At 53.2% G+C, this 27,491-nt stretch overlaps 1 protein-coding gene across 2 annotated transcripts in view; it reads left to right on the top strand.

Annotated features, from left to right (window-relative positions):
• LOC121494817 (SREBF chaperone) overlaps positions 1–27,295 on the top strand; it is a 73,669-nt gene extending 46,374 nt beyond the window's left edge. For both annotated transcript variants that reach the window (XM_041761772.1, XM_041761771.1), the window contains exons 3-23: positions 5,391–5,520; positions 14,228–14,385; positions 15,182–15,402; positions 15,586–15,691; positions 16,299–16,471; positions 16,873–16,999; positions 18,353–18,465; positions 19,469–19,563; positions 20,772–20,870; positions 20,992–21,210; positions 22,283–22,659; positions 23,077–23,265; positions 23,340–23,541; positions 23,613–23,728; positions 23,810–24,326; positions 24,428–24,513; positions 25,872–25,954; positions 26,052–26,218; positions 26,376–26,456; positions 26,657–26,863; positions 26,949–27,295. In XM_041761772.1, coding sequence (XP_041617706.1) covers positions 5,391–5,520; positions 14,228–14,385; positions 15,182–15,402; positions 15,586–15,691; positions 16,299–16,471; positions 16,873–16,999; positions 18,353–18,465; positions 19,469–19,563; positions 20,772–20,870; positions 20,992–21,210; positions 22,283–22,659; positions 23,077–23,265; positions 23,340–23,541; positions 23,613–23,728; positions 23,810–24,326; positions 24,428–24,513; positions 25,872–25,954; positions 26,052–26,218; positions 26,376–26,456; positions 26,657–26,863; positions 26,949–27,194 — 3,712 coding nt within the window. In that variant the 3' untranslated portion in view covers positions 27,195–27,295. The remainder of the gene's footprint in view (positions 1–5,390; positions 5,521–14,227; positions 14,386–15,181; positions 15,403–15,585; positions 15,692–16,298; positions 16,472–16,872; positions 17,000–18,352; positions 18,466–19,468; positions 19,564–20,771; positions 20,871–20,991; positions 21,211–22,282; positions 22,660–23,076; positions 23,266–23,339; positions 23,542–23,612; positions 23,729–23,809; positions 24,327–24,427; positions 24,514–25,871; positions 25,955–26,051; positions 26,219–26,375; positions 26,457–26,656; positions 26,864–26,948) is intronic.
• Positions 27,296–27,491: the final 196 nt, after the last annotated feature.

Here is a 27,491-nt window from a genome sequence, read left to right as displayed (position 1 = left end):
ACAGGAAGTAAGGGGAGGGCACCAGCAGCCTCTGGGAATGAGTTGGATGGCCACATTTGGGGAGCAGGCTGGACAGGTGTGGTAGCAGAAAGTGTGTGGGCTGGGTGGTGGTGGGGATTTGGGATTTCAGTTCTATACTTGATTAAGAGGTGAGTGATACCAGAGGTAGAAGTAGTCTCGCTGGACTAGTGCATTGCTCCAGGTGAGAGTTGATGATTGCTTAGTTTAAGCAGAAGGCCTGGAGGAGGTGAGACGTGGCAGTGTCTGGCTATATTTTGAAGGTAGAACCCTCAGGATTATCTGAGGACCAGATGTGGAGTATGAGAAAAAAAGGAGTCAAGATCAAAGTGCTTGGCCTGAGCAGCTGGATGGGTGGAGCTGAGACAGGAAAGGCAGGGGAGGTTTAGAGCCCTGGTTAATTTCCTTTACCCCTGTAAGATCAGGGTAAGCCAAGATATAATCTGGCCTTAGAAATGGGTTTTGCGGAAGCAACATGGGGGTAGTGGTAGAAATCCCCAGTTTCTTTACAAGTCTCTAGTCTGTTTTTTCTTTTTTTTTTTAAGATTTTTTTTTTTTTTATTCATGAGAGACAGAGAGAGAGAGAGAGGGAGAGAGAGAGGCACAGACACAGGCAGAGGGAGAAGCAGGCTCCAGGAGCCTGACGTGGGATTGGATCCTGGGACTCCAGGATCACACCCTAGACCGAAGGTGGCGCTAAACCGCTGAGCCACCTAGGCTGCCCCTCTAGTCTGTTTTCTAACCTTGGAAAAGTGAGTGTTTTTACTTCTCAAAGTTGCCTGACACTTTTCTTCCAAGCTTTCCTTTTGGCTAGAATTTGGTAGCCATGGATGGTGATTTTGACCTCGCATTTTGCAATTTTGTAGAATCTTTTTCTTGGTGTTTTTCTTTGTCTATGTTAAGAGGAATATATGGTTGTTTAAATTGTTTTTTAACAAAACAAATGCAATACTAGGTATTAGAGTATGATGTTAAGAGCACAGACTCTGGTGCCAGACTGCCTGTGTTGACATACTGGTTTTGTCACTTCCTAGTGAGGCTATAGTTTCTGTGTGTTTCATTGGGTTGTGGTAGGATCCCCTGTGGTAGGGCTTTTAAATGTGCAAATAGATGGAAGGCACTGGGATTGGTGCCTGGCCCATAGGTACTCAGTGAGAGAAACCATTACTGGTACAGGGACAGAAACGGGTTCACTGTCAGTGATAAGAACCAGGTTGGGATGAGTATGGGGCACTTGGGTAGCTCACAGGAGGAGGGCTCCCAAACCACACTTTGGGGAAAGGGACAGACTTCCGGAGGCAAGTGGTACTACAACTGAGGCTTCAAAGATGAGTTATCTAGGAAAAGCATGGGCAAGCATGTTCCAGTAGGAGCAGAGCCTCAGCAGCAAAAGAGCAATTGTGTGGCTCCAGGGCAAGGTTGGAGAAGGACTAGGAACCTTTTGAAGAATTTCAAGGCCTGTAGACATTTTCCTAGGAGCCTTTATCCTAAGAAAGTTGGATGCTCTGAAGTATCCTGTCCTTTCTCTTCCTGCTGCAGTGTTTAGACTCCTGGAATTCACAGATTTTTTTTTTTAAGATTTTATTTATTTATTCATGAGAGACTCACAGAGAGAGAGAGGCAGAGACACAGGCAGAGGGAGAAGCAGGCTCCATGCAGGAAGCCTGACGTGGGACTCGATCCTGGGTCTCCAGGATCACGCCCTGGGCTGATGGTGGCGCTAAACTGCTGAGCCACCTGGGCTGCCCTTCACAGATGTTTTAAATCACCGTTTGAGAAACCAGCTGCCTTTAGTTCAGTCAGTGTTTGAGCAGCTCTAGTGTGGAAAGTGAATGTGGATGTAAAAATACTGCCTGCTTTCCCATCAGCATTAGCTCTGGGCCCTAAGGCTGTGCTGCACACCAAGAGCCCAGGCTCAGCCCATGTGTTGTACAAAGCTTTCCATAGCACAACCTTAGCTAAGTCTGGAGTCAGCCCTTGACACCTGCCTTCAAACAATTGAACTTTAGCTTTTGAAAGCAGCAAGAGAAGAGTAACTGTTCATATAGAAGGGACTGTCAGTTTGAGTGGTTTCTCCTCAGAAACCATGGAGCCCAGAAGGCTATGGGATAACATTTAAAGTTTTGAATGAAAAAAAAAACCAAGATTCCTGTATTCTACAAAATGATTCTTTGGTAATGAAGGAGAAATTGAGATCTTTCCAGATAAAAGCTGAGGAGATTTGTTCAGCCTTCAGGCTGAAATAAAGGGATACTAGACAGTACTTTGAGACCATCATTAAAAATAACACTAGTAAAAGTAACCAGACTTGTATACTTTGGTTTGTAACATCTTTGTCTTTTGTGAGTTAAAAGCAAGTGCATTGAACAGTAATTTTTAAATATTTGGTGATGGGCATTCAGTGTACAAATTGTAATCCTTGGGACATCTAGGTGGCTCAGGAGTTGAGCATCTGCCTTCAGCTCAGGGCGTGATCCCAGGATCTGGGATCGAGTCCCACATCAGGCTCCCTACAAGGAGCCTGCTTCTCCCTGTGTCTTTCTGTGTCTCTCATAAGTAAATAAATAAATTAAAAAAAAATAAATTGTAATCTGTAGCAATAACAGTACAAAAGAGGAGAGACAGAGATCTATAGAGTCAGTGTTTAGATAGTATTGAAACTGGGATGCCTGGGTGGGTCAGCGGTTCAGCGCCTGCCTTTGGTCCAGGGCATGATCCTGGAGTCCCAGGATTGAGTCCCACGTCGGCCTCCCTGCATGGAGCCTGTTTCTCCCTCTGCCTGTGTCTCTGCCTCTCTCTCTCTCTCTCGAATAAATAAATAAAAAATCTTAAATATTTTTAAAAATGCTTTAATACAGCAAGAATGCATGACAGTTATAAACACACACACACACACACACACACACACACACACACACACCTAACAATAGAGCCCCAAAATATATGAAGCAAAAATGAGCAGAATTGAAATGTGAAATTGAGAAATCCATAGTTATAGTTGGATATTTGAATACTGCACTTTCAGTATTGGCTACGAAAACCAAAAAGATGATAAGAAGATGGACTTGAACAAACTGTCTACTAGCTAGACCGTTTAACAGACATGTAGAGAACACCCAGCAACGGCAAGATTGACATTCTTCTTCTTCTTTTTTTTTTTTTTAGTTTTTATTTATTCATGAGAGACACACACAGAGAGAGAGGCACAGACACAGGCAGAGGGAGAAGCAGGCTTCATGCAGGGAGCCTGATGTGGGACTCGATCCCAGGTCTCCAGGATCACACCCTGGGCTGAAGGTGGCGCTAAACCGCTGAGCCACCCGGGCTGCCCGAGATTGACATTCTTCTTAAGTGTTTATGGAACATTCTCCAGGATAGAGACCATGTGTTAGGCCACAAGCAAGTCTTAATAAATGAAAGAAGACCAAAATCATATAGAATGTCTTTCCCAGTCACAGTGGGATGAAACAAAAAATACTAGGAGAAAAACTGGAAAATCCACAGATAAATGGAAGTTAAACAATACGTTCTAAAACAACCAGTGAGCCAAGAAACCAGAAGGGAAATTAGGAAATACCTTGAAGTGAGGACAGAAATAGAAACACAATACACCAAGTCTGATGGGGTGCTGTGAATGTAGTACTACTAGGAGGAAAATGTGTAGCTGTGAAGAAGACTCAGTACTCATATCTAGGGGGAAAAATGGTCGAAAGAGTTGAAGAGGGGCTTCACAAAAGAGAGTACATCCAAATGGCCAACAAGTATGCAAAAGAATTTTCAACATTGTTGAACATTGAAACCACAGAGAGACATCACTGCCTCCTCCTCTACATGGTTACGATTAATTGGCCTGACAGTATCTAGAGGTGGGATCTGGAGCAGTTAAAACTCCTGTCATGCTACTGGTGGGAACATACATTTGTACACGTACTTTGGAAAATTGGTAGTATTTACGAAGCTGAACATGTACACCCTACAGCTCAGAAATTGTCTTCTAGGAACACACCCAACAGAAATGAGTGGTTATGGCCACCAAAGCCACATGTAAAAATGGCCATAATATCTTTATTCTTAATAAGTGAAACTGGAAACAGCCAGACATTCCTTGACAGCAGAATGGAAAAATGCACTAAAGTATAATTCAGTGGAATAGCACATATCTGTGGGAGTGATCTGCTGCACCCACTGGTATGGATGGTTCTAGCAGATAAAATTTAAGTGAAAAAAGCCAGTCATAAGAGAGTACACACATGGAATGGGTGGTTTCATGTATAAGCCATTAAAAAAGCAAAACTAATTTATGGTGATAGAAGATGGATTTTTTTTCAAAGATTTTATTTATTCATGAGAGACACAGAGAGAGAGGCAAAGACATAGGCAAAGGGAGAAGCAGGTTCCATGCAGGAGCCTGATATGGGACTTGATCCCAGGACTCCAGGATCACACCCTGAGCCAAACGCAGATGCTCAACCGCTGAGCCACCCAGGTGTCCCAAGATTGATTGATTGATTGATTGATTGTAGGTTCCACACCCAGTGTGGAGCCCAATGCAGGGCTTGAATTCAGAACTCTGAGATCAAGACCTGAGCTGAGATCAAGAAGTCAGATACTTGACTGACTCTAGAAGTTCTGATAGTAGTTTGGGGGATGCTCACAAAGGCAGAGGACTGCCTTTCGAGATTCTGGAAAATGTTCTATAGCTTGATAAAGGTAGTAATTACACAGGTGTATGCATATGGAAAAATTCATTAGTTAAGATTTGTGCATTGTATTATATAAAAGTTAATTCTCAAAAACAAGTTTTGTTAAAAAGTAAGACATGAAACAAAATGCATATTGGTTTGCCAGCTTTTTGATATAAAGCCAATATTTTTCCCATGTAAATGGTGGGTCTGAGTGTAAACCATACCATACCCTCAGCATGTTACACACAATTTTTGTGGTCTCTTTAAATTGTAGCAGTTGCCCTGCAATATGCATCAGGATCCTTGGGATTTTTATAGATTTTCCCCTGTTTTTTATAGTCTTGCTTACATCTAATTTGAGAAGTTTTATTTTTCGTTTTTTTGGTGGTGTTTTTTTTTTTTTTCATCTTGTCTTTGTTACATTTCAAAAATACTCAACCAGTCTGTTTTATGAATTGGACTTCCTTGTAAGCTTTCTGTGACTAAAAATGAGCTTGAAAAATTCTGATCTAGGTGGCTTCTGAGTGTCTTTCTAGCTCTGCAGTTTTCAGATTCCAGTATTTCGCACACATACAGTCCCAGCAGGGAGAACGCAGTGCACCTGCGGTGGCTCCTGTATCACTCATCTCGGCGCAGATGGTGCTCCCGCCCATGTCCTAACCCTTCTCTCCTTCTTGTTCATCCCAGCTGCCCACTGCTGAAACTGCCCCTGCCAGGGACAGGACCGGTGGAGTTCACCACTCCTGTGAAGGACTACTCGCCCCCGCCTGTGGCCCCTGACCACAAACCAGGGGAGCCCAGTGAGCGGCCAGAGTGGGTAGGTGCTCAGTGTGTGGCTGGGGAGAGCCCCAAGGGTTGGGTGGAGATGGGCCCAGGCAGGGGTTCTGGGAGTGAGAGTGAAGGTGGCCAGCTTCTGATTGGTGAATACACATACATGACCGGTTTTACAAAGGCACCACAGATACCTAGTCACACAGCTAACGAGTAACCCTTTTTGAAGGGAAACACCAAATGACACAGAAGTGCAACTGTCCTACAACAACTGGGTGGGATCTCTGGTTGTCGGAGCTGTGGCTACATGGGTCTGGATGCCTACCTGGGCTGCTCACACAACCATGCCCAGGGCCAAGCAGTGCTCTGTCAAACAAGCCATCCCCTTGCCCCAGTGGGTCATGAGAACCATGAAGCATCCCTAGAGAATGTTCTGTCATTGGAGTCTTGACACTGTCTAATGTTTGCAGTGTGCACCCAATTTTTTCAGATTGATTAGGTCCTATTTTCTCCTTAGAGTGCAGTTAGGTAAAACGTGTTGAGGTTTTGGGTTTTTTAAAATTCCTTTTCCAGTTAAGGAAGTGGGGCCCAGAGTGATGAAGGGCCTCTGTTTTTTAGCACACATGGGGTCATTGCTGCATGAGAACCCCAGGTCCCTGCTGCTTCTGGACCATACTGTTCTCAGTTAACTATCTCTGAGCTGAGCCCTGATGTCCACCAAGAAATAACCATTGCTCCAATCCAGAGTCTCAGGTGTCACTCACTGTGATGCTGGACTCATTATTTGGAAATCTTAAAAGCTCAATTAGCCCATCTCTAAAGCTTTTACCTGCCAGGTAGTGGATAAAGTGTCCTTCCTTCACACACTGTGCTTTGGTCCTGTGGATTTGTGCTGGGGCTGAATCCGTTGTTGGGAAGGAAAACCAAAGTTCAGAGAACAGAGCTCTTCCTCTCTTGCCTTCTCTCTGACAGCCTTTTTGTTTTCTTTGTGGGTAATGTAGCGGTCAGGTCCTTGTTATAAACTTAGCCCAACTGGTGCTCAACAGAGAGAGTCCTAGCTGGGAAGCTGGGTGAGTGTTAAGCTGTACATTAATCTGGCTTACTAGGACCCTGTCCATGAAGGTCAGAGGGAGCACAATCTGTTGCTGGCAGAAACCAGCTCTGTGACTTCATGTCCCAGCTTGACCATTGGCTCAGCATGGGATCTTCTTGGTTCACACTTTTTATCTTCATTAACTTCCTGATGCAGTTATACCACATAGTGAAACTGATGGCTCCTGGTCACAGCAGGGTAGTCTATGTTTGTGGATGTTTCATGACTCCCAAGAGTTCATTGGGCCTGATGGTACAGGAGAGATGTCTAATGATACAGCTATGGGGTGGGGCAAGTGGGGAGAGACTTGTTTGTAAGCTCTTTAAACTTCCATAGTGCCCTTCTTTGGTCTGGGATGATGATAGTGAGCAGGGGTACAATAACTTCAGGGCTCCGCGGTCAGAGGATTGTGTTTTCTCTCTTCCTCATTGGAGCCCCCACCCCTTCAAGGCCTCAGTGCGGCCACCTGTTACCCAGTCGGTGTTCCATTATCTTACCTCCACTGACAGTCCATGATAAAAATTCAGGCCAGCAAAACAGGAGTGGTAAGAACTGCTTTAGTTAAAAGGAATGGAAAACTCCACCCAAACCAGAGTAAGCCAGAAGGGAACTTTGGAAGTCCCAGAACTCAGGCATAGTATGGCTGGGGTCTCAGAAGGAGCCCACCTCTCCGCTCTGTCAGCTCCTCTCTTGATCCTACCTAACAGTAGCTTCAGCAGCTTCAGTGCTTTATTCTTGCAGTATCCAATCTGGTGCAGGATGAGAGGGTGCCACGTTGATGTTATGTGAGGTGACTTGCCTGTCTCCATCCCAAATCCTGTGGCAAAGGTGGGTACTTTGTTGACTGGCTTCATCAGTTAGTTGTCTCCATCATGAGGCTGAGAATGAGGAAGGACAATTTCCAAAGGAAAATCAGGAGGCTCAGGCACCGGGTAGCACAAGTACTTGCTGCCCACCCCGGAACCAGAACATCCTTCATTCCCTCATTCCTTCCTGTATTCATCGAATGTTTATTGCATGTGTGTCGTGTGCCTAGCAGGATGATCTAGGGGACACCTAGAACCCCCACAGCTTCCAGAGAGATCTCTGTCTAGTTAGAAAGAGAAGACAAAGATGTCTGTTTGTTTGCTTTTAAATATTTTATTTATTTATTCATGAAAGACACAGAGAGGCAGAGACATAGAGGGAGAAAGAAGCAGGCTCCCCTCAGGGAGCCCGATGTGGAACTTGATCCCTGGGCAGGGATCATGCCCTGAGCTGAAGGCACACTCTGCCCAACCGCTGAGCCACTCAGGTGCCCCCTATTTTTATTTTTTTAAGATTTTATTTATTCAAGAGAGACCTGCAGAGAGAGGCAGAGAGACATAGGCAGAGAAAGAAGTAGGCTTCCTGTGGGAAGCCGATCCGGGACTCAATCCCAGGACCCCAGAATCACGACCTGAGCCAAAGGCAGTCGCTCAACCACTGAGCCATCCAGGGACCCCAAAGATGTCAGTTTAAAATAAATATGATAGGGCAGCCCGGGTGGCTCAGTGGTTTAGCGCTGCCTTCAGCCCAGGGTGTGATCCTGGAGACCCGGGATTGAGTCCCATGTCCAGGCTCCCTGCATGGAACCTGCTTCTCCCTCTGCCTCTCTCTGTCTCTGTCTCTGATGAATAAATAAATAAAACCTAAAAAAAAAAAAAAAAAAAAAAAAGGCTTTCTAATGGGTACATAGAGAAATCTCATTGTGGTCTTCATTTGCCTTCCCTGGTTTATTACATCAAGTGCTTATTGTATTTGCATGTCTTCCTTTAGGTTTTTGCCCATTTTGAATGAAGTTGTCTGGATTTCTTTTTATGAAATTGTAAGTCATTTCATATGCTGGAGATGGCTATCTCTTCCTCCCCTTTTGCTATAGGGTCCCCACAGTGGAATGCCAGCTATACTGTGCAGTTTCACCTTTGTGGGTCCTGCAGAGAGGTCTCTGATCCTCTCTGCCGGGTCCTGGTGCTCTGAGTCAGGCCCACCTTCTGTTGGAGTCACTAATGAATGGCCTTGTTGGGTTGGGAAGGGAACTTTCTGGAAAGAGGGATGTTTTTCCCAGAGGAAGAGAAGAGCAAAGCAGAAATGGCAGAGGCTTTCCACTTTGCACAAGCTTTAACCTCAGGCAAGTTAATTCACACTTTCGTGCCCTCATTTCTGCATTCATAAAATGGAAATGATAATCACATCTATGTCATAAGTTGTCAGAGGATTACATGAAGGCATGCAGTCCCTGGGCACTGTTGTCATTGTCATTGATCAGATCTGGCCAAAGTTCTGGAGGAGGACCAAAGTTTATATGCTTGGATTACCTCTGGGGCACACCAGGCCTGCAGTCCTTTAGCCTGAGCTCACATGCCACTCTTTCCAGGAAGCTTTCCCCAGCTCTTTCTCCCTGCTTCTCTCTGCTCTGTATTTCCACCTAGTAGGAATCGTGTTCGAATGGAATCGTGTTCCATTCAAGTGTGTATAGCCCACTATTTTCACATAGTAGATACTGAAGAAAGGCTTCTTGTTGAACAGAGAAACAGTGCCACTTATTTAGCAGGCCAGGAATGTAAAGTGAGGTATTTTTCTTGGAGCATGACAGGTGATAAGGTAGATGGGACCTAGTTGAAGCTGAGGCAGTGGGCTTTCAACTTTGGGCAGTGGGAAGCCAGTCCCCCAGAGGTGAGGACATGAGGAAAGTGGCAGTAAGGAGATCAGTCATGTTGAACTTGGAGATGGAGGTGCCCATGCTTAGGAGAAGGGTCAGGGTGTGGAAGGAGCAGAGGGATTGATCTTCAGAGGATGGCAAAGCTAATTTCAGTAAGTTTAAGCCATGATGATGTAGCTCCACGTAACTGACATGTTTTTGGCCAGACACTTTGCTGGATGGTTATGTGTGTTGTTTTGTTTGGTCCTCACAGTGACATGTAGGCTCTAGGGTTCCATCCCTGCTCCTAGGAAGGGACTAGGGCTTGGAGAGTATAGGCACCATTGTCCAAGGCACACAGCTGAGGCCAGCACTAAAAGTTGGACCCAGGTGGGTCCCCTGAGCCTGCCCTTTCCCCACGCTACACCCCGTACATGCCCAGGGCTGGATGACAAGAAACCAGGAGCCCTGGTTTTTGGAATTGCTGAGTAACAAGTGTCCTCTGTCATGTTCTAAAGGGAGCCATTGGGTGTGTCAGTGTAAAGGTAAATCCCTGGAGCTCTAGGTTGCTCTATCCAAATGTAGAGGAACAACCGTGTTTAAAAAAAAACAAAACAAGCCTGAGATCTGCACAGGTCTGGCTTCCTTCTCTAGACCAGGTCATCAGGCCTACCTGGCAGGCCTCAGAGCTGGCTAGGCTCCCAGGGCCAGCATTGCAGTGTTTGTGCTGGTGGCTGAGCCTGGCCTGGACACAGGATTTCCAAGAAGCCCTGGTCAGGGCCTCTTGCTGTGAATGCTGATGGCTGGAGACCCCAGGGGTCCCCAGAACCTCAGCTCCCCTCCTACACGGCTTGTTCTGGGCCTTCCCATCCGTTTCCTATTCTCTGTGGGAACTTGCATGGTTCCCAACTACCCAGACACGTTGGCTGTTGAGAAAAAACAGGTTGGAGAATTGGGCGGCCTTGGCTTTAATCCTGGCTCAGCTGCCTGTCAGTTCTGTCCTTGGACACATCGCTTATCTCTCTGGGCCTTGGCTTTCTTATCTGGGTCTTCTGGCTCAGGGTCTCCTGAGGCTGCACTCAAGGTGAGCAGCCAAGGCTGCATTCATCTCCAGGCCCAACTGGGGAGAATCAGCTTCCAGGCTCACTCAGTGGCCAGCTGGCAACAGTCTCCTTGCAGGCTGTTGAGCAGAGGGGCTCCATTCCTCATCATGTCCCGGCTGAGGGTCACCTCAGTTCCTTGCTTTGTGGACCTTCGAGAAGCTCACAAAATGGCTGACTTCATCAGAGTCGTGGTTCCAGAAGAGGGGGACAGAGGAAGAATTATATCTTTATTTCTTCCAATTGTGTGTGAGTGTGTGTATGTGTGTATCAAAATACAACATAAAATTTACCATCGAAGCTCTTTAGAGTGTATAGTTCACTGGTATTAAATACATTCATGTTGTACAATCATCCATCTCTATAACTTTTCGTCTTGTAAAACAGAGACTCTATATACCTATTAATAACTGCCCTCCTCCTGCAGCCCCTGGCAACCACCGTTCTTTCTGTCTCTACTACTTTAGGTACCTCGTATAAGTAGAATTGTACAGTACTTGTTTTTTTGTGACTGGCTTATTTTAACTCAGCATAATGTCCTCAAGGGCTATAGTCTTTTGTAACCTAATCTCAGAAATGACATCTCACTATTTTTGCTCTAATGTGTTTGTTAGAAGCAAATCACTAGGCGCAGCCCACTCGGGGTATTGCACGTGGGCATGAGCACAGGGAGGTTGGGGTGACCGGGGCCCTGTTAGAAGACTGCCTGCCACAGCCTCCATCTCGTGGGGAGTCTGCACCCTGTGCCCACTGGCATCTGGATCCACTGGCCCTTACGCCTCCTCTGTCACTCACTTCAGATACCATGTGTTGTGTCTGTTTCCATGTCTGTTTCTCACTTGAATATCTAGTAGTGATGACAATAGCACCCAGATGGGGAGTGGGGGGCCCTTGCCAATCCTCACTGCCATTTCAGTGCCTGCCTACCTGCTTTCCAGCCACCAGTACCTGCATCTCGTAAGTCAAAGGACCTCTGGTGCAGCCAGCTGGAAGTGCTGGGGAGTTCATGCCCCTATGAGCAGCCCTCAAGCAATAGCTGCAGGGCTTGACGTGTAGTACCTGAGCTCCCTAATCCCTTAGGTGAGATGACTCAGCTAAACCCCATTACCCACAGAGGTCACTTGGCCGGTAATACCCTTTGTTGGCCGCTTTCCCTCCCTTGTTCCTGCCCCTACTCCCCTCCCTGTGCTTTCTGTACCTCCCAAGTAAAGCACCCATCTTAGGGTCCACTCCTGGGGAACCCAGACTAGGTAGTGGATGACAAGAGTCAGGTCCATGCCTGTTGAATAAACCACTGTAAGGGAATTTCGATGCCCAGAAGAGGGGGGTTGAGGGCACATATGTTGGGCGACGAGTTTGCTACAATCATGTTAAAACATGAGCAGACCAAGCCCTTTGAAGGTTTGGAAAGATGTGGAATAACTGCTTAGAAAGTTCATTTGGAAATCAGGGAGGGTGAGTCAAGAGCCTGCCAGCAGAGGGAGGCCTGGTCAATGCCAGGGAACAGGGCTCTACAGTAGGATTCACTATTCCCTGGTTCTTGCCTGGCGGGGCCTGCCAGCTGAGGAGTGCAAACAAATGAGTAGTGGATTTGCCCAGCATTGGTGGAAGGACAATGGAGAGATGTCTGGGATAGAGGGGTTACATGTTCCTGTGAAAATCTGATGAAAGCCAAGGATCCTCTCCCCCGAAAATGACGATAGCAGTGACAATATGTATACTTTTATGCAGAAACATTAAAAACAAAAGCAAAACCATATGTACATATGTTCGCTTATAGGCAGAACTCTTAGAGCCATCCCCAGAGCCCAGGGAGAAAGTTCCGGTTGTCATGTTCATTAGTACTTTGTTGAAATGGTGCTCCTGGCTGGGGAGAAGGTGCCTGGCTGGGAAGGGGGCTGGAGGGCCGAGGAGCGAGGAGGAGTTTGACGCCTGGAAACTAAGGGTTCAGTTGCGGAGGCTCCGGTGGGCCTGAGGTCGGAGGTGGAGGGCCCAGTAAGGGCGCTGGCAGAGGAGGTGATACGTGTGACACCACCTTGTGGCCAACAGACAGATCCACCCAGGATGGAGGCTCCACAGTCATGCTGTCCCTGGGTGACACACTGTGTCCTTCACAGGGTTTGAGGATGATTCCATGGGGATGGCTCTCCTTGTAGAGCTGTTCATCTCCAGACAGCTCCTCCCCTAATCAGGCCTGTGTGATGAGTTGAGCCCTTGAGCTGCTGTTTAGGTCAGAGCCTGCGGCAGCCAGCTCCATCCAGATTCCTCTGGACAGCTTCTAGCAGGCCAGAGCAAATGACAAAGCAGGTGAGGCCTTGTTTTCCCAGAGCCTTTGTAAGACATGGCTTCATAAATGTAAACTTCACAAAGGTGCAGGTGGCTGCCTTGGGTTGTTCCTTTATGCCCAGGAAGCCGTAACTTGGTATTTGTGTTCAGCTTCCTGACCCTTGCTTGTACAGTAATTTCTAGTCAGGCATCATTGAGTGGCTAAGTGGCCTTCCTTCACCTCCTCCTCTCCCCTTGAGAGTCCCTGATTGTGGCACGGACATGAGGACAGCCCTTTCAGCTGGTCCCACCGTGTGTCATGGCTGTGGGCAGTCTTTCCTGGCCTCCAGCTAGATGACGCTGTAACTCCAGAGTAGGCTTCCAGAGCACTGCTTTAATCGGGGGTCACCCTTCCTCTCAGAGACACCTGGAGGCTTTTCACTTCAGCTCGTTAGAATCCAGACAGCTCAGTCATGCGTCCTCCTTGCCACCCCTCATCGTTCTAGCTGTGATTTCTGTTATTTATTGGCAAGACTCCTTTGTGTTGTCTAGACTGGCTGTGCTCTCAGAGACCCTCCCTGTCCCTCTCCTGCCATTCCATGTGGCTCCACTCAGTTTCTCCCTTGGCCATAATCCTGCCACGGCTAATCCAGTACCTCATTTTGGGGGTGCCCCCCGAACTCTCCATTCCTGGGAGTTACTCCTTGCCTGTTACATGTCTGAATGCTTTGGTCAGGTGCCTGTTGTTAGCTCTTCAGGAGCAGATGGCATGTTCTAGAGAGAAAGTCGTGATGTTCAGTGAGGAGACATGGGCTTGGGTCCTTGCACCACCCTGCATGAGTCATGAAATCTTGCATCGTCACCTTGCTTCCCATAGGACTGTCATGGGGGAGTTGATGAAGAGATGTGCCACAACTGTTTATTGCTAAAACTTCCATTAATACTTAATCTCTGCATGTGTTGTTTGTATGCATATGTGTGTAATAGTGTCCATGGTGGTGTGAGGTGTGTGTGAGTGTGTGTGCATCTTCAATGGTTCAGGATGAACCAGGATTCAGGATGTCGGTTACCCCCTCTTCACAGTCAGGAAACTGAAATCCAAAGTGTTTCAAAGGCCATACAGTTGGAGAGCTGGGATTTAAAATTGGGTCTTTTAATCTTTAAAAACCACTGACCTACAAGTGGAAGGATTGATAAAACAGGCTGCACCCTGTTGGGAGCTTATGGTCCACCACGAGGTCAGCAGGTATGTTCCGTAGAGACCTAGATGGTAAATGCTTTAGGCTTTGCAGCTCACACAGTTTCTGTTGCAAACACTCACCTCTGCTATTGTTGGTTTTGAGAGCTGCCACGGACAGTACAGAATGGGGTGACCGTATTTAGAAAAGCAGGTATCCAGGTTGATTTAGCCCGTGGCCATAGTCTGCCAACCCCTGGTCTAATGGGAAGTGTGTAGGAAAGTGGTTGATAGCTGATAAAAAGCCCCTTGTGGATATCTTCATTTCTGAAAGCCTGTCCTTTGGGCCCCACGTGCTTTGCCCGTAGAGTTGCTCAGTAAACCCTTACTAAATGTGGGCCCGCCTTTCTCCCTCCTGTGTGAGCTAACCTTTCCACCCCTCCCCTATTTTTTCTGCAGTATGTGGGTGCCCCTGTGGCTTATATCCAGCAGATATTTGTGAAGTCCTCGGTGTCTCCCTGGCACAAGAACCTCTTGGCAGTGGATGTGTTTCGCTCACCTCTGTCCCGGGCATTCCAGCTGGTGGAAGAGATCCGGAACCATGTGCTGAGAGACAGGTACCCCTCCCAGGGACCCCAGCCGCCCTGAATCCATCCCAGACTGAAGGGAGGGACAGTCCTTGGCATAACTCTCCTGAGCCAGCCAGCTCTGCAGAACTTGAACGAGTGAGAAGAGTGACGGGTGAGCCAGCTTCCTGGCTCAGCATCCTGTGGGGCCCGCATGGCTGCACTCCCCCTGGACCTCTGTGGATGGCACAGGCAGTTTTGTCCTCAGGTCTCAGAGTAGGTGTCCTTAGGGCTGAGCTGATGGGGAGCTGCTTGCCTCACGCCTCAGATGGCTTACTTCCCAGTGGTTTTTAGGTGTGGATATGATGGTGGCCAAGCCGAGGAGGAGCACACTCCACCTGGGGATCACTTTGGGCGTCCCAGCCAAGATGGTGCCCCCCGGCTCCCAGTGGGTCTCTGGAGTGTGCTGGCTTCACAGGCTGCTTCACCCGCTGGGTTTTAGTTAGCTGAGGGTTTTGACAGTGCATTTTGGTGAATGAAATGAAGCCCCTAATTTTCACCCTAGCCTCTCTGCCCACTGAATTGGCCGAGATATCTTAGTGGGTGAGAGGTTGCGTATGGTCCCAGAATTCACTTCTCACAGCCTTGGGACCCCACATGTACTTTGAAGGTGCATCAGCCACATGCTGTCAACCACCTGGAAGAACTTTTCCCTGCTGTCCTCATCCTTAGGCTCTTTGAGATAGCAGGCATCTGGGAGCCTGATGACAGAGGGTCCCCCATAAATGCAGTGGGCCTGCCTTGTGCTCACAGACACAGCAGGTGCCTTGTGCTATCTCCTACACAGTTCCGGGACCAGGGGTCTGGAGGAGGTGTGCCTGCAGGTGACCGACCTGCTGCCAGGCCTCAGGAAGCTCCGGAATCTACTTCCTGAGCATGGATGCCTGTTATTATCCCCTGGGAACTTCTGGCAGAATGACCGGGAACGCTTTCATGCTGATCCTGACATCATCGGGACTATCCACCAGCATGAGCCCAAAACCCTACAGACCTCAGCCACGCTCAAAGGTACCCCCAGGGCAGGTTCCCCAGGGACCTGCAAAGGGTGTCTGTTGGTCACCATGCCCTCTTTGATGGCCGCTCTGGCAGATCAAGGGTTACCCCTTGTTTTTTTGGCTCGGGGTGGGAAGGGGTCCTTGGCTCTACAGCGGCTGTCTTCCTCTGTCAGTGCCTGCTGGTTTCTGTCTGCAGACTTGCTGTTTGGTGTTCCTGGGAAGTACAGCGGGGTGAGCCTCTACACCAGAAAGAGGATGGTCTCGTATACCATTACCCTGGTCTTCCAGCGCTACCATGCCAAGTAAGGCCATCGGCACTCGGCTCCTGGCTAGGCTGTGGAATGGCACGAGGCTCGGAGTAGTCCCTGTTCTGTTTTAGGGTATCCATAATGTCCCCCAGGAATTGGAGTTTTTAGGCCTCCTGTTAAAATGTTTATCTCCCTTAGATTCACATTTGAGTGGGGGTGACCTGACACGTGGTCAAGAATAAGGGATGAAGGCAAATTCAGGGTCCTGATGCCTCCACTGGTCTTTCTTGAGCCTCTGGTAGAGCCTGGCTGGTGCCATAGGCATGTGGCCTCAGGCCTTCCCAGCAAGTGCTGCAGGCAGCTCCCTCCCTAGGCAGAGAGCACTGGGGATGCCTCCAACTGACTCTCCTGGGCCTTTGGCACTCAGAGTGGTATGACAGGTCAGGAAAAGGGTGTTGAGGAAGGAGCCTGGGGTGCTCCTAAGACAACTTTATAATTCTTCCAAGGCCCCTTGAAGACTGGGAAACTCAGACACCACAGAAAAGTTCCTTCCAACACAGGGAGGGGGGAAGCCCTGGCCCTGATGGGCCTTCCTTCAAGGGATTGTCTTTACCCCGGGCCCAAGAGAGCCAGTCCATCGATCACCCCCTTCTATGAGCAGGTTCCTGGGCAGCCTGCGGGCCCGCCTGATGCTCCTGCACCCCAGCCCCAACTGCAGCCTTCGGGCGGAGAGCCTGGTCCACGTGCACTTCAAGGAGGAGATTGGCATCGCCGAACTCATCCCCCTCGTGACCACCTACATCATCTTGTTTGCCTACATCTATTTCTCCACACGTAGGTCCAGTGCAGAGGCTCAGGGCTTCCTCCAAGCTAAATGGGCGTTCCACACCACCTGCTTCCCTGCCTCTGGAGGTGGCGTAGGCAGAGATGACAAACATGCCCAGTGGTCACAAAAGCCAGGGCTTCATCCCCCAATAGTCTTGGGCTTGGGTGGGTCCAGGCCTTCTCTGGCTTCTCCAGAAAAGACCCTTTCTCGGTTAGGGTTCCCAAAAGACACACTGCTTTTCTGAGACTGGGAAGTATACGTGGGTGTCCTTTTCTTTGGTGAAACCAGGGGCCTCCCCTTCCTCAGATGTCAGGGTACTCTCTACTCCTAGGAGATAAGCACAGAAGGGCCCGGGGTGTGTCAGGATCTGGGGAAGATGCTGCCCTGATGTGCCCTCTCTGCCCTCCAGGCAAGATCGACATGGTCAAGTCCAAATGGGGGCTGGCTCTGGCTGCCGTGGTTACAGTGCTCAGCTCGCTGCTCATGTCTGTGGGGCTCTGCACACTCTTCGGCCTGACCCCTACCCTCAATGGCGGGTAGGTCCTCACCAGGCTCCACTGAGCTTCAGGGGTGCCCTTGGGCCGGAGAGCCTCTGGGCATGCCTGGGACCGGATGATTGCTCTCATATCTTCGCATTGTTATTTTGACATTTAAGAGGAACATTTTTACCTTTGACTTACCTGGCCTGTATTCATATTGATGTATGTATAGCGTATCTGTATATACATATAATACATGTATAGGTGTGTGTGTGGGGGGGGACATGCATTCATATACGTAGATATAAGTGTATTTCTGCACGTGTGTGGTCTTGTCCTGCTTGTGTGTATAAGTGGATGTGGGTGTGTGTTCATTTATATATATTTATATACACAAGCACGCATACTGCTTCATGATGGTTTGAGGCACAGATGGGTAGGAAGTTAAGAAAGGTACATTTCTTCCCTTTTTTTTTTTTTTACCACTAAAACATTTAAAAGACTAATAAAATAGGTCATTTCAGAGTAAGTTTTTAAAAGACACACACTAATTTGCCACCTTTCCACTGATGTGTGCTTTCTCTTGCCATTTCTCTCCAACTCTTGGGCTGGAAGCCCGTTTCCATGTTTGTCTTGGGCCTGCATGGCTCTGGCTAGGCCCTGCCCCCCTGTCTGCTCATGGTTGCTGGCCACCTGGCCTGTCCCCTACCGGAGTTTGTCAGACTGGTTGCAGGAGCAGTGATGTTGTGTTTTCTGTTACTTCTTTTGCTCTTGGAACACTTGCTTCCTTCCTGAACCTGATGGTGCTAACACCCCCTCCCTCATGGCTGTCTGCCATGCCATCCTCAGAGCCCTCCTTCCCACCACCCCACAGCAGGGGTCCCACCAGGTTTACCTCAGCTGGTGTGCCCAGTTTCTCATAGTCCCTCACCAGTAGTGTGAGCCTCAGCTCCTGGAAAGCTAGTAGTTTTCTTTAGGACCCATTCTCCAAACACCCTCTGTAGAGGTGAGCAGGGCTTGAGACCCCTCTCATCTGCCATTACTTCATCCTGACGGCTTGGCCGGCAACAATGCTGAGGGCTCCTGGCCATTTGCTCTGGCCAGCAGAGTCTGGTATGGGAGGGACAGGGAGAGAGGGGTGCACTGGGAGCCACCATACTGCAGAGATAGAGGCAGGGATGCTTGCTGGCCACTTGGCCAGGCTTCCAGGGCCGCCTGAAAACTGAAAGCGAGGTAGACAGGCGTGTGTGTGGCTAGGTGGGGGAGGTTAGGGCTTGGGCCCTGGGCTTCTGGGCCCTGTGCTCAGCATCCTCCCACTACAGGCTGCAAACCCCACAGCCTTCCCGGGACCCAGACTTGTTGAGAAGCCTTCCTCAGTACTGTCCTCACCCTCTCCCTCTTTGTCCCCAGCGAGATTTTCCCCTACCTTGTGGTGGTTATTGGGTTAGAGAACGTGTTGGTGCTCACCAAGTCAGTGGTCTCAACCCCAGTGGACCTCGAGGTGAAGCTGCGCATCGCTCAAGGTAATGCTGGCAGTTGGGGGGGTACACAGGGGAGGGCCTATGCTGTGCTTTCTGCTGTGGAGGAGACAGGTCCAGAAATTGCCCTTGCTCTGACCTCTAGTGTAACATGGTGTGGACCACCAGGCCCTGGCAGCTTGTTAGCACATGCCCTGAGGAACCATGGAATTGCTGGACTTTACTTTGTCCTGGTTCATGTGTCCCTAAGAACACAGACTGGACTCTGCAGGGCTTGTGTTTGGTGGCCTTTTGTCCAGACTGGCACCTGGTGCTGCTGCTTCCTGCCTCACTCCACCACACTAGGCCCAGACTCCTGAGGCTGGTCACTTCAGAGACTGCCTCCACAGCTGCTGCAAAAGGTCCTTGTGGACTCAGTCCTTGTGAACTCCCCCAGGAGTTGGGGATCAGGATTCTGAGGAAAGTGGGCAGAGAGCCTATACCCGGAAGTCTGAACTTTTGTGCTTCCTCCTCCTAACCCCTAGTCTGTGGGAACAGGGCTGAGAGCAGGCTGTTCATTTGTTGGACAGACCTTTGTGAAATTCTGTGAGAGGCCAGGCCCTGCACTGGATGGGGGGCTCTGGTGGCAGGAGGAGACATGGCCCCTCACCCAGCAGAGGCTTCCTATAGGGGAGGGCTGGAGGAAAACCATAGCCAGCGCTTCCCTTGCTTGGGTCTTCCGCCCCATGTGGGGCCCGTGCGCACCAGGCAGAGCAGTACTTGGAGGCTGGACGTGGCAGAGTGGGTGGCGCTCGGCTTTCCTCTTGGATTTGCTCGTCTCAGCACCCTGCTTCTCCCTGGCTCTGATGGTGGCTGTAGCTCTCCTCTGTACCCTCCTGCCCCTCCCCGCAGCACCTGTGCAGTGATGGCAGCACCCGGAGCCTGGGCGCTGTGGTGGGCCGGCTGCCTCAAAAAGCTGGGCACTCAGCCTCCAAAGCCTCTGCCCTCTGGGGAACAGGAGGCTGGGTGCAGACATGTGCTGGCCCCATGGCCCTGTCGTCCTCCGCAGGCCTAAGCAGTGAGAGCTGGTCCATCATGAAGAACATGGCCACGGAGCTGGGCATCATCCTCATTGGCTACTTCACCCTGGTGCCCGCCATCCAGGTAAGGCCCTAAGGCTCTCTCCTTGGGTGAGTGTGGAGCCAGCTGCTCAGCTCCCCAGCTGTGCAGCAGCGTGCAGGGTGTACCCTTCTCAGTGCAGGCAACCCTCGCCTAGGAGATGGGACCTCTTCGCTGCCAGGGATGGTGTTCCACGCACAGAGTGCTCCCAGCAGGTCTGCTTCAGAAGTGCTCCCGCGGCTCCAGGCAGACCTGTTGCTCATTTCTCAGGCAGAAGCACTGTGGGGCCCCTCCTCCTTCCTAGGTTTAGCCCTCACCCACATCTGCAGCCTCCAGACCAGGAGGGCCACCACCCATTGCTCAGAGTAGCTCCTGCTCTTGGCCCAGTGCCCCCACTTGGCTGTGGGGCTGTGAGCAGGTGGAGGGGACCCTACACTGAGTCAGAACCCAGACTTGCTGACCACTGCTTGAGGGGTTGCAGGAAGGGAGTGCTGGATCTTGTTCCCCGCTACTTGCCCCCATGGCTGGTGGGCCTACTGAGTTGTGGGGGAGAGCAGACAACACAGGGCTGTAGGCTTCTCCCCAGAGGGTGTCCGCGGGACACAGTGCCATCTTGGGACATGAAACTGACATGGCCACTGTGCCACCACCTGCTGGGTCCTTCATCTTACCGCAGATTGAGTGGAAGCTGTGGTGAAGGGCAGGGGAGGAAACTGAAATCTGAGCAGATTTCATCTCTTGGCAGAGCTTGGGGAGCAGAGACTACCTGTTTTAAGTTTCAGGGCGTAAATTAATTTCCTCCTGCCCTCTTTCCTTTGGTCCTTGGCAGTCACCGGCCAACAAGCTTTCTGAGTGTCCTGACATTGGGTCAGGCCTGGGCTCTAGGTAGGCATTGGTCATGGGACTTAAGCAGGGCCAGAGGGGCAGTGGGGGAGGGCTTTTTGGGGAGCGGGCTGGTGGGGCTCAGTGCTTTCCAGGCTGGATCAGGCCCTCCTCTCAAGGGGGACTGGAAAGTTCCGGGAGAGCACCCCCCTTCAGCCTTCTCTCTGCTGCCCCCTGGTGGGGAGGGGGGCAGCTGGCACTGCCCCTCCGCCGCCACTCCGAGACTCCGAATGTAACCAGCGTCTCTTTTTCTCTCTGCTGCCCTCCCCCTGCTGCTGCCCCACAGATTCTGAGGGGCCTGCAGGCAGGGAGATGCTTCTCAGGTGCTGGGCTGTGATGTCATCGTGTCTCCTCATCTGTTCTAATTCCAGGAGTTTTGTCTCTTTGCCGTCGTGGGCCTCGTGTCAGACTTCTTCCTTCAGATGCTATTTTTCACCACTGTCCTGTCCATTGACATTCGCCGGATGGAGGTAGGAGTGAGCTGGGCCCTGCCCTACCTGCCTTTCTGGCCCTGGCCACGTTCAGGGCATCCTGTCCGGGGCATCCACCCTGTTGGGCAGCCCCAAGCCCTGACCATTGCGCCCCCAACAGCTAGCGGACCTGAACAAGCGGCTGCCCTCTGAGGCCTGCCTGCCTCCAGCAAAACCAGTAGGGCGACCAGCACGCTTCGAACGGCAGCTGGCTGTACGGCCATCCACACCCCACACCATCACCCTGCAACCGTCCTCCTTCCGAAACCTGCGGCTTCCCAAGAGGCTGCGCGTCATCTACTTCCTGGCCCGCACCCGCCTGGCACAGCGCCTTATCATGGTATTGGCCACCCCTCCCTGCCCTCTGAGGGCCAGCGCTCCGTTCCCTCTGGACTTTTGCACTTTGCCTTGGAGGTGGGGGGTGCTCCTCAGGCCCTCGTGGCTCCATGAATCCTGGCTTTGGGAAGCTGCCTGCCATACCGTCTTGCCCAGATCCTAGAGGCTTCTTTTTTTTTTTTTTTTTAAACAGATTTTTTAAAAACTATTTATTCATGAGAGACAGAGAGAGAGAGAGGCAGAGACACAGGCAGAGGGAGAAGCAGGCCCCATGCAGGGAGCCTGATGTGGGATTTGATCCCAGGTCTCCAGGATCGCGCCCTGGGCTGAAGGCAGCGCCAAACCTCTGAGCCACCGGGGCTTCTAAGGCAATAAATCTATCCCTTGAAGAAGCAGCCCTTGGGGCATTGGGTAGAAGAGTCATCATCTCCCTAGAGGGACCCAGGACGGAACCTGGTAGATGGAATGCTCTGGAATGGAGCTACCGTGGTTCCCCAAGCCAGGGCTCCCCTGCTATATAGTGCACAGGCATCAGAAGATGCTGGCCAGAATAATTCACTTGCTGGGCTGGGCAAGAGAGGAGCAGGGCAGGCTGCTGGCAGGCGCATCCCGCACCTGGTGTACACAGACCCAGCAGGGCTGCGCACCTACCTTGCCGCCCAGGTGGCGCCCCCAGGGGGCTGCAGGAAGCAAGGCTGAGGCCCTCTGAGGACTGGGGGGGACCCACGGCATCTCTGAGCAGGTCCCTCTTGCTCTGCTGACCATGGGAATGGTGCCTGCCTTCCGGCCCCAGCTGAGATGGGTTTGGGGAAGTTCTAAGGGTACTCTTTGTATCTCTAGGCCAGGAAACCGAAACCATGACCATGAAAAGGGAACTAGGTCCCTCCAATGGCAGTTGGCCCAGATGGTAGTGGTGGGACTTCATGAGGCAGAAGGGAGGATAGATTGGGGCCTGTGTTCTCCCCCCACCAGGCATGAGGTCCCTGTGCTGCTTCCTTCTGGCACAAGGGCCAAGGCTGCTGGGGGTCAGGGCCACCCAAAGGCCCTGCTGAGAGCACCCTACTACCCCACTGCAGGCTGGCACCGTTGTCTGGATCGGCATCCTGGTGTACACAGACCCAGCAGGGCTGCGCACCTACCTTGCCGCCCAGGTGACAGAACAGAGCCCACTGGGTGAGGGTGCCCTGACTCCCATGCCCGTGCCTGGTGGCGTGCTGCCCGCCAGCCACCCGGACCCTGCCTTCTCCATCTTCCCACCTGATGGCCCTAAGTTACCTGAGAACCAGACGCTGCCTGGAGAGCCGCCTGAGCCTGGGGGCCCAGCAGAGGGCGCCCATGACAGCCTGGTCCCCGAGGTAACGTGGGGGCCTGAGGATGAGGAACTCTGGAGGAAGCTGTCCTTCCGCCACTGGCCCACGCTCTTCAGCTACTACAACATCACCCTGGCCAAGAGGTGAGCTGGGCGGTGCCAGCTGCCACCTTCCCATTTGGTGTCGGCTCATGGTCCCCAGAGCATCCCTTCCCCCTCAGGTGGGAGACCCATTGCTTTGAAATCTGGCTTTCCTTTCAAAGAACCACCCATAGGGCTGTGAGGTAGGACCCAGCGCTCCAGGCAGCACACAGCCCAGGACAGTAACAGGGTGCTGCTGCCAGTCCCTCAGCCCCCCAGCCGTCACCCGCCCATGCCAGGATGGGCGAAGGAGGGAGCCCGCGCGCAGTGATGGCTGTAACAGAGCAAGGCACCCCCACCCCCGACTGCTGGGAAGCCTGTCCCCAGAGGGAGCGGGGCTTGGAGTTGGCCGGTGAGCCGGCGCCTGGGCAGTGGGGAGGGGCCCTTCGCAGGCTCTCGCTGATCCGCGGCCGCCCCCAGGTACATCAGCCTGCTGCCTGTCATCCCGGTCACGCTGCGCCTGAACCCCAGGGAGGCCCTGGAGGGGCGGCACCCCCAGGACGGCCGCAGCGCCTGGCCCCAGCGGCGGCCCGGGCCCGGTGGGCTCTGGGAGGCCGGCCCCAGGGCACCGGGGGTGGCGCCGGCCCACGGCGACGTCACCCTGTACAAGTAAGGCCCGTGAGGAGGGCGTGGGCGGGGGCGAAGGGGGCCCGGGGCGCTCCTCACCCCTCCCGCCCGTGCAGGGTGGCTGCGCTGGGCCTGGCGGCCGGCATGGCGCTCGTGCTGCTGCTGCTCTGCCTCTACCGCGTGCTGTGTCCGCGCAACTACGGGCAGCCCGGCAGCGGGCCCGGCCGGCGGCGGCGCGGGGAGCTGCCCTGCGACGACTACGGCTACGCGCCGCCCGAGACGGAGATCGTGCCGCTGGTGCTGCGCGGACACCTCATGGTGAGGGGGCGGCCGGGGCGGCTGGGCGGCGGGGCGAGGCCCACGTGCTGACCGCCGCTCGCCTCCCGCAGGACATCGAGTGTCTGGCCAGCGACGGCATGCTGCTGGTGAGCTGCTGCCTGGCGGGCCACGTCTGCGTGTGGGACGCGCAGACCGGGGACTGTCTCACGCGCATCCCGCGCCCGGGGTAGGTGCCCGCCCGCCCCTACCCCCCGCCCCCCACCCCCCACCCCCACGCTCACTCCATTGCCTCCCCCGACCCCCGCAGGCAACGCCGAGATAGTGGCGTTGGCATCGCGTTCGAGGCGCAGGAGAGCTGGGAACGGTTGTCCGACAGCGGGAAGGGGGGCCCGGAGGAGCCTGGGGACAGCCCTCCGCTGCGGCACCGGCCCCGGGGCCCTCCGCCTCCTGCCCTCTTCGGGGACCAGCCAGACCTCACCTGCCTGATCGACACCAACTTCTCGGCACAGCCGAGGCTCTCGGAGCCCACGCAGCCCGAGCCCCGGCACCGGGCGGGCTGCAGCCGAGCGCGCGACGGCCCGGGCTACGACTTCAGCCGCCTGGTGCAGCGCGTGTACCAGGAGGACGGCCTCGCGCCCAGCTGCACGCCAGCTCTGCGCCCGCCCTCCCCTGGGCCGGGGCCGCCCCTGACCCCCGAGGACGAGGGTCCTCCCGAGAAGGGCTCCCCTTGCCTGGCCTGGGCCCCCAGCGCAGACGGCTCCATCTGGAGCCTGGAGCTGCAGGGCAGCCTCATCGTCGTGGGGCGGAGCAGCGGCCGCCTAGAGGTGGGCGGCGCCGGGGGTGGGCCGGGGGTGGGCGGAGGGCGTCCCTGCGTGGGCTTGGGGGCCTCCCTGGCCTCAGGCGCTCACGGCCTCTGCGCCTGCAGGTTTGGGATGCCATCGAGGGTACACTGCGCTGCAGCAGCGAGGAGGTGTCCTCGGGCATCACGGCCCTGGTCTTCCTGGACAAGAGGTAAGCGCGCTGGGCTGCCTGCCCTCCCCAAGCCCATGTCCTGGCCCCTTTCCCACCGTGCTTGATGGCCCTTCTCAGTACTGCAGCCCCACACCTGTGAACCGCGGGGGTGACCGCCGAGGGCCTGGGGCCCTTAACGACTGCACCTTGGTTTCCCTTCTGTTTCAGTCAGGGTTTCCCAGACGAGCGCATCAGTGCAGACCTTACCAGGTCTCAGCTGCATTTTCCGTGACAGAAAGACGCTTTCTCAGTAGAACCTTTTTAAAACTTTCCTTCATGTTTGGTGCTGTCCGCTGCTCTCGCCTCCCTCCCTGGCCTGCTTCTTGGCTGTGGGTGCTCCCCGGGGGCCCAGCCACCAGAGCTTTCTTTGCTCCTCATTCTTAGCCAATAAACCCAGGTCTCACTGAGACCTGACGCCTCCTGCTCAACACTTGACCTGCCTGACCCCTGCTGGTCCCCAGTGGTACCAGCCTCTAAGCTAAAATTGGAGCCTTTTTCTTCTTGGGGCGGGGTACACTTGGCCCTCGGTTCTGGTGGCTGCCACTGTCATCTCTGCCCTGATGCAGAGGCTGCTTGCGTGGGCCTTGGCGGTCACTCTCTCCCCCAGCCTGGCCAGGTTTGTAGGCTTCCTCCACATTTGGAAATTCTTCCCTGCTGCTTGTTTTTTCAGGTTCAGGGAAAGCCCCCAGGTGTCAGCCCTGCCCTGAGTTCCCGGTGCCCGTGTGTGCTCCCCCTTCCCTTCGCCCTCTCCTCCCTGCACCCCTGCCTTCGCAGGCTCTGGTGGGCCCTCCCTGTTCAGGGCTCATAGGCAAGCACCACCTTGTGCCGGAGGAAGATCTGGAACTCCACTCGTTTCAAAGCTTTGAGGCCGCTGGGCAGATGCCCCTGTCTCTGCCTAGGAATCCCCCTGGCAGTGAAGAAATCCTTTCTTTGTGGAAAAAGGAAGTGCAGTGGGTGGAGCTTGGATCAAAGCTGCTTTCAGAGAGCAGAGACCACAGCCGCCCTGGGGCCCATCTCCCTCCTCAGAAGGCCCTCCTAATCTCCAGGCTGAGGGCTCTTGACCCCTAGGCTTCCATGATATTCTCCAGGTGCCTCTTAACACACAAACTCATTTACCCTCAGGCTCATCCCATGAGGTGGGTAGTTGTCCCCATTTCACAGATAAAGGCAAAGGAGAGTTGCACCCCACGTTCCCTGGCTTCAGCAGGTTTCTCAGCACCTGTGATTGCATCTTGGCCGTGGTCCCTCTGTCTGTTCCCATATGCCCAGTGGAGCTGACCCTTCAGGTGGCCGCAGTGCTCAGCCCCAAGCCTGGGTGTTCTGAGGGAGAGCCACCAGCGGCCACTCTTCTCTTGCAGGATTGTGGCTGCCCGGCTCAACGGTTCCCTGGACTTCTTCTCCTTGGAGACCCACAGCGTCCTCAGTCCCCTGCAGTTCCGAGGTCAGAGGCCTGTGCAGGTGTCTGCACCTGGTGCGGGGAGGGTGGTCGCTGCTTGCAGTGTGTTTCTCTGAGATCTCACTTGGTCTGTTGTCCCCAGGGACTCCAGGGCGGAGCAGTTCCCCTACGTCCCCTGTGTACAGCAGCAGTGACACAGTATCCTGTCGCCTGACCCACACCGTGCCCTGTGCACACCAGAAACCCATCACTGCCCTCAAGGCCGCAGCTGGGCGGCTTGTGACTGGGAGCCAAGACCACACGCTGAGAGTGAGAGTTGGTTCCATCTTGTGGGTGCTGGGGTGGCCTGCCATAGGAGGGCAAGCATTCAGGGTCAGTCAGGGAGAGGATGCAGAAGGGATTTCCTGGCCAAAATGCAAGTGGGAAGCCCCCAGAGACCAGAACCTGATGCCCACCCCTGCCCCAGGTGTTCCGTCTGGAGGACTCGTGTTGCCTCTTCACCCTGCAGGGCCACTCAGGGGCCATCACAACTGTGTACATTGACCAGGTGAGGGGGTCAGGGGAGGGGGGTGCTGTGGTGGGCTGCAGGGGTACCAAGCCATGGCCTTTGTTTCTGACTCTGGACAGCTGGCCCCCAGAACCATGTGGGAAGCAGAGCGGGAAGCCCCCCAGTCCCCAGGGTAGAGACACCCCCGTGGACAAAGGTATTCCACCAGTGACCCGGCTCCCCTGGGCCTGTTCCCCTAGACCATGGTGCTGGCCAGTGGAGGACAAGATGGGGCCATCTGCCTGTGGGACGTGCTGACCGGCAGCCGGGTCAGCCACATGTTTGCTCACCGTGGTGACGTCACCTCCCTCACCTGTACCACCTCCTGCGTCATCAGTAGTGGTCTGGATGACCTCATCAGCATCTGGGACCGTAGCACGGGCATCAAACTCTACTCCATTCAGCAGGTGGGCAGACTGGGGGCCACAGGATTCTTGGGTGTTTTAGGGAGGGGGATTCGAGACCTAGAGCTCATCGTGTCTCTGCCTCCAGGACCTGGGCTGTGGTGCAAGCTTGGGTGTCATCTCCGACAACCTGCTGGTGACTGGCGGCCAGGGCTGTGTCTCCTTTTGGGACCTAAACTACGGGGACCTGTTACAGACAGTCTACCTGGGAAAGAACAGCGAGGCCCAGCCCACCCGCCAGATCCTGGTGCTCGACAATGCTGCCATCGTCTGCAACTTTGGCAGCGAGCTCAGCCTGGTGTATGTGCCCTCTGTGCTGGAGAAGCTGGACTGAGTGGGGACGTGGCGGGCAGGAGCTGTGGTGCAGAGCCGAGTCTTCTGGAAGCTGTCTCTGCCTTGTGACTGTAATATTAAACTTTTTTTTTTTAAATCCCATCTGCCACTGGCCTTTCGAGCCACTTACGTCTTCCCCTAGAGCTGCTACACACCCACCCTCCCTGGGCCTAAAAGCGAGCACTGGCTCACACGCTTCTGTGAGCTGGTTACGGGGCGGGGAAGCTCAGCGAGCCCGGTCTACGGGCCTGCTTTCTTAACCTTTCAGAGGTGTGAAAGGCCAGGGCGGCCACATCCA

This window comes from Vulpes lagopus, chromosome 7, assembly GCF_018345385.1.
Source record: "Vulpes lagopus strain Blue_001 chromosome 7, ASM1834538v1, whole genome shotgun sequence".
NCBI classification, from domain to species: domain Eukaryota; kingdom Metazoa; phylum Chordata; class Mammalia; order Carnivora; family Canidae; genus Vulpes; species Vulpes lagopus.
Note: the sequence above shows the minus strand (reverse complement) of the source record. Positions and strands in the feature narration are given on the sequence as shown.